At 41.9% G+C, this 8,382-nt stretch overlaps 1 protein-coding gene across 1 annotated transcript in view; it reads right to left on the bottom strand.

The window, feature by feature from the left end:
- Window positions 1-295: 295 nt before the first annotated feature.
- LOC106745537 overlaps window positions 296-8,382 on the bottom strand; it is an 18,200-nt gene continuing 10,113 nt past the window's right edge. The window contains exons 2-4 of the mRNA XM_014621229.1: window positions 6,208-6,360; window positions 3,796-3,863; window positions 296-357 (exon numbers count right to left, since the gene is read on the bottom strand). Of these exons, the coding sequence (XP_014476715.1) occupies window positions 296-357; window positions 3,796-3,863; window positions 6,208-6,360 (283 nt within the window). The remainder of the gene's footprint in view (window positions 358-3,795; window positions 3,864-6,207; window positions 6,361-8,382) is intronic.

The following is an 8,382-nucleotide window of genomic DNA, read 5'->3' as shown; positions in this document are numbered from 1 at the left end:
TTTTCAGAATGGCCTAATTTTCAAGTATAGGACAGCGTTAGACATCCTGTATATACCAAACTAACCTAACCTTGATGATGTTTCTGACACGCACATATAGATCGAAGTATTTGTTACGTTTCTTTCCAAAGATTTTCAAATAGTTTTGAATGGAAAATAGCTACTAGGAATTTTGAAAATTTCCAAGTAAATATATCATAGATTTTAGGATAATTAGCCCACGACAGCATTGTCAGAAAGGTAATGGTTAATCTGTATGTGGGCGCGTGAATTTTTTGAGAAATAAAACAACTGCTTAACTGAGATTCTTGAGTGTCGTTGATTTTGCTAAATCCAAAAGTAAGTGGAGGTAAGTTACTGAAGGCGGCAATATCGCAGACAAAAACGGAGGAATATTCGTTCGTTCGTGCCTCTGTTGATCAGTTTGACTCTCACGCGTCCATTTATGGGTTAATATAACGTGAAGAAGCTCGAAAAATCTGTGCTAAATGTTTATAAATATGATTTACGATATACAACTTTGACGATTATATCGAGACAATATTCATTAAACTTAAACTTACGTGATGTTTAAAAAAAACTTGTAAAAAAATAATCGTTTTCTACGCTTTGACATATAATACTTTTGGCTAGAAATGTCCATGTTAAGCGTATATTTGTGAATGTATTATATATATTCTTCCACAGATGCATATGAATGCACGCTACTATAGAAATAATAGTCGGTTTTTTCCGCATTTTCCGTACTTTTTACATTTTTACTCTATTGATTATAATATTAATATTAATTAATCATTCTATGTTGAAAAAGATGTTTAACCAAGAGGCACAAAAAGGGAAATATAACGCGTATAATATCTACGAAACTTTTACAGATTTGCTGTCATATATTTCAACAATTGTCAGATATTGTATATTTTATATATCAATTTCTGAAAAACTAGACGGTTAACGATCTTGTAATTTTTTTTATAACATTTCTACAAGTCTCTTTTATTCGTCCTCTCGTTTTTCGTTAAAATCGTAAAAGTAATTTAGTCACCAGAAGCAAAAACGCGATATCGAAAGCTGTACATTTCGTACACGCGATACGAATAGCAGTGTGATATAAATAATGTTAACTTTTACTTTAATAATCTCAGCTTCGGTATGGCCAATCTTCTTCTAATTTTACATATGTACAAATTCGTCTAATATACCGTGAACATTCGAAAAGGTTCCAAAGAACGTTAATTTACCTTTTAAAAAGATAACAAAAGAGGTAACAAAGGAGACGAGGAAAATCGTCTCGACACTGGTGGAGAGATATTTTCGGCCGATCACAAGCGAATGAACTGACGACAGAATAGAATAAAACAAAATAGAAAAAAATTTTGTACAGGGGAACGTTCCTCGTCGAAGTAACATGCAAGTGTAGTCGGAAGAACCGCGGATACTTGAGACAATTGAAGTTCGGCGAAAAAGCCGACGGTCCAAATTACCGGTAACGTCGGCGTCCTTGCGAGCAGGGCTCGGGTCCGTTGGAGAATTGTTTGGGGGCCAGCTCCGAATTAGAACGGTTCCGGGAAGGTGCAGGTGATCGGAAAAACGGCCGAATGTCCGCGTCACGTGCGAGTAAACGTGGCCGGCGGCAAGAAAAATGGGGTACGGGGCAAAAAGAGTACGGGTGTGCGCGCGAACGCGACGGGGAAAAGCAGGGGGGTGTCGAGGAACGGGGATGGGGAAAAAAGAGGGAAAGGGATGTTGACGCACGTGACCCGAGCGGTCGCGTGCGAGCATCCATCTCTCGTTCTCATCGCCGCCCACTTTTTCCTCCTCCGCTCCTTCTCTCTCTCTCTCTCTTTCTCTCTCGCGCGGCATCCCTCTTCCTTTCGTTCGCCGACGTATCTCGTCCGCCTGTCTGCTTGTCTACCCGCGCGATGTTCGCGTCTCAAAGACAAAGAGAAGGGTGACGGTGAAAGGACTAGAATTGAGAGGGTGGGTGGAAGGGCAAAATTATTTCGCTCCCTCTCTCTTTCTTTGCCTCGTCGGGAATTAAATTACGACCGATAATCCGCGCGCGACGATATCGCCGGGGATTCGTATCGCGCGCATTCCGAGTTCCAGTACTCTCGATATTAAAACCCGGCTGAATGTACGTTTCATCTGTTTAGGGCGGAAGTACGCGGCACGTTGGGTGTAAGTGTATTTACATCTTACCGAGAAGGACCGGCGAGGTCGCGATTCCTCGATCTTACGATCACGATCGCGTTGTGAATTGCAGCTTCGACGAGTTTGGCCGCAAAAAGAACATGAGAGGCCGGAAATTTACGAGCGAGTTACGTAAAATCTTAAACTCCCTCCGATGAGGTATCCTCGCGCGCACTCTCGACTTCGTAGGAAAAAAGCTCCGGGCGCAGATTTCGCGCGAGCATCCTTTTTCTGGAAACGTTTGCGTCATAAATATGTCACGACGGAAGGCGGCCGGACGAGCGAGGGTGGAGGAAGCGAGGGGAGTTTNGGGGGGGGGGGGATTTAAGGGGCGAAGGGACCGTCGAAGTACCGCGCTCGTCCTAAATCTCGTCGAGTCAGCGTTGACGTCGTCCTCGCGATTGGCTCATCCATATGCATCGGCCGCTTTTATCGAGGCAACAAATAAACGGCGGTCCGGCCTCTCTCTCCCTCTCTCTCTCTCTCTTTCTCTCTTGTTCTCTTGCTGTCTCGCTCTCTCGGTGTCGTCTCAATTCTGTGATATCCATGCACCGGAAGCGGCCGCGCGCGATTGGCCGGCGAAATGGCGGAAGTCGTAGGAGATTAATTCGGGCCGATTGTGTGTGCGCGCGTATGTGTTAGTATGCGTACATGTGTGTGTGACCGGCCGACGGGATACTATCGACGATTTGCAAGCTGGCCATTCTCGGTCCTTAATGACCCTTGGGGCCGTTTCCATGGAATTCCTGCCGGTAATATCGCGGAAGATACTCGATACTCGCTCCGCCGAAATGCCGACGCACAGCCCTCGCATACGTGTGTGTGTATTCGCGCTTTCCGTCTCCGAAACACGCACGAAAGTTATCGATATTTCCCATGCAGGACAGCCGGACGTCACGAATCAACGCTTGGCCGATCTATGGCCGTGTCGACCATTGGCCGGGAATTCGTCATACAGTTGCGGGTAACAATCGGTTTCTCACTAATCACCGTTTCGTTCAGGAGCTGTTCTTCATCTTTCGTTTCTTTACTGCGGTGCTAAACAGCGCGGTATATTTGAATGGGGGAAACGCCATCATAGTTGAAGACTTCCGCCCCGATAGAATGAACTGAACCGTAAGAAATATATTTACATATTGGGAGTACAAATTAGTTCGGTCCGTTTTTTGTGGTCAAAAATGCATTTATTTCAGAACAAAATGAGTGAACAGATTAATCAAAGTATTGTCCATCGCTGACTACTACTTTTTCCCACTTCTCAGGCAATTTTCGAATTCCATCTCGAAAAAATGTCTCGTCTTTTGAGGCGATCCAATTTAGGAGCCAATTTTCGATTTCTGCGAAAGAAGTGAACTGGTGACCTGCCAAATCGTGCTGCATCCATCGGAACAACCAGTAATCAGAAGGAGCAATGTACAGCGAATACGGCGGATGCGGTAAAATATCCCACTTGAGCGTTTGCAAATAATTTTTTACGACTTTTGCGACATGAAGCCGAGCGTTATCATGCAGAAGAATAACTTTGTCATGTCTTTGCTCGTATTCCGGCCGTTTTTCTCAAACGAATCAATTGTAGCCCATACCGATGGCCCGTAATGGAATCGCCAGGTTGTAGCAGCTCTTCTTTGTCCTCGAATTTTTTTGGCTGTCCAGAGCGAGGCTTGTCTTCAATGCTGAAATCATCATTCTTGAAACGTCGAAACCATTCCCTACATGATTTATCAGTTGGAGCATTGTCACCATAAACTTCTACAAGCATTCGATGCGCTTCAGCTGCACTTTTCTTCCAATTAAAGCAGAAAACTAAAGCCTCCCGCAAATGCCGCTTAGTTAACACAAAATTTGACATATTCAACACAGTAAAAAACAGGGATTTTGTATGAAACTCAAAGCGATATAAATTGAATATTATTGACAGATGTCTAACCTCTCTGAAACCACCGAAATCAGCTGTCACTGTGAAACATTCATAACAGCCAGAGCCATCTTTTGAAAACGGACCGAACTAATTTGTACTCCCAATATTTAGCAGATTAGTACAAAGTAAACAATTTTGTGTTAAAAATGGCCCACTGAAATGTTTCCATTTTTCAATATGGAAAATACGTTAACAAGTATACAAATATATGTTAAATTAACTTATATTTACTTGTCAGCATATCACCTTGTCACCATATTACTTCTTAACATATTCACCTTGTTAAAATAACACACAAATTTTAGTAGACCGTTTTTATAACGTAATATTTGTTACTATGTATATATATGTATGTATATATATACTTTGTGTAGTGTCGGAGCGTATAACAAAACCGTAAACTGGAATAGCTCCCTCTTTTGTGAAAAATGACAACGTGAAGTCGAAATTCCGATTCGGGAAAATCCCACAGTTTGCTTCGATTTTCCATGACAAAGTCAAAATTTGCCACTTATCCGAAAATAACTTCGTCATTTCCGAGAAGAAACATAACTAGTCGGCCTGAGGTAAAATTAGTAACTAACTAGTACAGATTACACAGTAAAAAAATGTGTGTTGAAGATGGTTCACTGAAATTTTGTATCGCATACTTTTTAACGCATTTCCCACATTAAAGTAAGTAACACAAAACTTCCGTGGGCCGTTTTAACACCAAATTTTTTACTGTGTAAATTAAATTCTTCAACTCGTTGGTTCGTTACTGGCTGGTTGCTCGTTGAAATGTAGAACCGCTTTTGTGATTTAGTCGTTGTTTACACGGGAAAAAATTCGTCTCAAATCAATGATATTCTCATATATGAGCAAGAATATTATAGTCTCTTTGCAGGATTTTTAGTCTTGATTTAATTGAATTTATTGATGCAAGAATTATTTGCACTCGATTCAAGACTAAAAATCTTCTAAGAATATTATAATATTCTTGAGAATATTTTGTCATTGATTTACATATATAAGGCTATTTTTTGTGTAGCTATTATATATCAAATATGATAAAGTAGATGGCGCTGTTTATCATAAAAAATACACAATTTAGCTCTCGCATACCCGCCGCCAGCATTTAAAAATGAAGCGACAAATCAGAGGGTACTCCATAAAGATCCTAAAAAAAGCAGAAATGAGCGTTACGTTATTGTCTGGCAGATAGTTACAATTATTCGGCCACTGAGGGAAAAAGTGAGCGTTACGTTATTAACGGCGTCAAACACAAATTTGCCGCACAGTTTTAGCTCAACGTTCAGCGTGTCTTTTAATTCGGCGAGCATCTGCGACGTCGAAGACATCGCAGTTTCACGCATTGGAACGCGTTGGAATTTTGAACGTAGATACGAGAACTTGGCGAAATATCCTCTCGCGGATCCCGGTTATTAAAATTGCCGTATCGGGGCGCGCCGCGAGCGGTCGGCCGCAAATCCGGAAACTTTAAGAGTCGGACGTGCATCCTGCCGCGTGTCCCGAACTGCGAAATTATTCACGGCCGCCGTAGGGTCGTAGGAACCGAAGGAAGATGCTCGGCGCTCCCGGAAATCTGCATGGCAAAATCGAGAAACGTCCGGACGTTCTCGAACGTTCGGCCGGCTGCGCGGGAGCGACTCAACTCGTAGTCGCTGATCCAAGTAATTCCTGCGGCTTTTGGCATCGGCTTTTAATTAGGGGTCTCGTTACAAGGCCGCGTTCGAGCCGCGAGGTATGTCAAAGTGCGCGGCTCTTCGGCCGTCATCGAATTCCCGATGTAACGTCAAATCTCTGTTTAACATTAGGAAACACGTCGCCATTTCAGCCCGGTAGGAAACGCATTCCATTCGAGGGTTGATTTCCGTTTTGCAATATTCGCTCGATCCGTTTTGTTCTTATCGCTCGACGCTATTTTGCGTCTTGCCGTCGGTTCTCGTAGGATTAAACGTGTCTTGATAGCAACGTAGTAAAATTATATTTCCGCCCGAGTAAAGTTCACTCGCGCGATCGATCGGAAAGGGGAAACACCGTTATCCATTTGCCACCATCGATCACAATATAATACCTCGAAATCCTTTAATTTTCACCTTTTACGCCGGACTGCCGGAGAGCGGTCAATGAAATTTCCGCCGCGGAAAAATCGATCCTCGAAATTCGCAGCAAGAAATACACCTCCGCTCCAGATTTCCACGTTCCCTCTCGGCCCCTCCGACGTCTCGCGCGACTCGACTCGTCTAAAACTAAAATTAATATCGCGTATTAAACGCGATCACAGTCGGAGAATATCGTCCGCTAACAAGATTTTCAATAAAACGTGAGCCATGAATTAAGTAGGGCGAGAGAAAAAAAACCGTGTGAATGTGTGTGCGAAACCGATCGTAGCGCGTTATTTATTTCCGGACCGGCGCGAGTCGAGTTCTCCACGGATAGAGAAGCGCCAAAACTGACATAAGTATGGAAAGTCGACATGTCTCTCGGTTATAAAGTACCGAACTTTATCGAACGGCACAGTATAAACTTCGTCTACTGTGTACGGCAGACGGAACTGAAGCTGGCAGTTTCTATTTGCAAGCGCGTTTGGTTACGTTATTAGCGTTGGTTGACTTTCCCATGTGCTGAAGTTTTTTTCGAGCTATTCTGTCTAAATTTCGAGCTATTGTGTCTAAATTTCGAAGTAACAAGTCAATGGTAAGTAATTTATCAGACGGCACTATTTTATTGTGTAAATTGTGAACTTCTTCAATCATTTTGGATCTTGTGACGATCTTTATCCTCTGTCACTGAACCATTGCAAGAAAGATTAGGTTCGGGTTATTCTGTAAACCGGCAGTTGAAGCTACCGGCGACTGATTTTCCATAGTTTTTTTTTTGTTTGTATGTTTAAGATGGTCGGGAAGAAAAAATCAGCTATCGTATACTTGTAGTTTAGACTACTCTGGACTAAAAAGTCCTGTACCATTTTACAAATAACATACAAATTTTCGAGTTATTAATTAAAGAAGCTTCTATACACGGCCATGTTCAATAATTGATAACTCGAAATTTGGCGTGTTGTTTGCAAAATGGTGCAGGATTTTTTTGTCCACCTCGATCCATTCTACGCCTTCACGAAGTTTATCCCTGTTAGTCTGAGACATTTTGTACGTGGCATTATTAGAAACGCTATAATCTATAATCATAAAATATTTATTATAGTATGTTTTACTGTGTGGCCCATTGATAGGTTGGTGTTGATACGATTGGATATTTGTATTAGATTAAACAAATATGTAAGGTGTGCTTTCTGTCCCACTTCATTGGGTAGAAAAAAACTATTTATAAATATATTAAAATATAACAGTATTATTTGTAAAGAACACATACAAATTTGCTGAAGTTGTTCTGAGAACTAATTATTTCTCACAAATTTACATTAAATAAAAACTTTTTATATGTATAACTTCACTTTTTTATATGTGTAACACTTTTTTATATGTATAACTTCGCATTTCACTTTTACATCTATTTTTTACTGAAACAAAAAAGAAAATATAGAAATAAACGCATTTTTCGGTCAAGAAAACTAATCCGTGAGCTATAAATTTTCTTCATTCTCATACTCTCGCATAATTACACATTTTAAGAAACGGTGATGTATTTTTTTCTTAACGAATATTTCTATACTTTCGGAAACACCTATTAAAAATATTCTTATCATAATGTATCGGAAACATACATTTTTAGAGCAAAGAAGATTTTCTTCGAAACATGCGTTTGCTTTACTATTTACATTTTATTATTAACAATGACTTCATGTCACAGCTGTATTGCTGAAGGTTTGCGGCATCGAATAAAATCGAAAGAGTACGCGAGAAATGAAGTTTTGCAAAAATCATAGAAAGATAACGTTGACTCGGATACGCCATATATGGCGTGGTTTTCCCATCGCAAGCCGTACGTAGCGTAGGCAAGTATCCAAGATTAATCCCGCACCTTCGACAGGATTTCAGAGCTCGAAAACAGAACGGTGCGCCGGTCCCTGCTTTTCCGTTGCCGACGGCGTTATCACCGCGCCTCCCACGAGTCCGTTGCGCACCGAGGGATCTCCCGGGTGCGGACTCTCGCGGCCAGCCCGTGTCCGTAGGCGCGATATTAAGTGTCGCGCGAAACGGAGCGTCGATAAGACACGGTCGATCGCGTCGGCCGGCGCGATTCCCCGGCAGCGGGGAGACAGATCGGGCTCGTTGGCCACCGTGACCGTGATAAGATAACTCCCCCCCCCC

Source organism: Dinoponera quadriceps, unplaced genomic scaffold (assembly GCF_001313825.1).
Source record: "Dinoponera quadriceps isolate SergipeBrazil2010 unplaced genomic scaffold, ASM131382v1 scaffold1788, whole genome shotgun sequence".
NCBI lineage: Eukaryota > Metazoa > Arthropoda > Insecta > Hymenoptera > Formicidae > Dinoponera > Dinoponera quadriceps.
The sequence above is the reverse complement of the archived record's forward strand: the minus strand, read 5'-3'. Positions and strand labels throughout refer to the sequence as shown.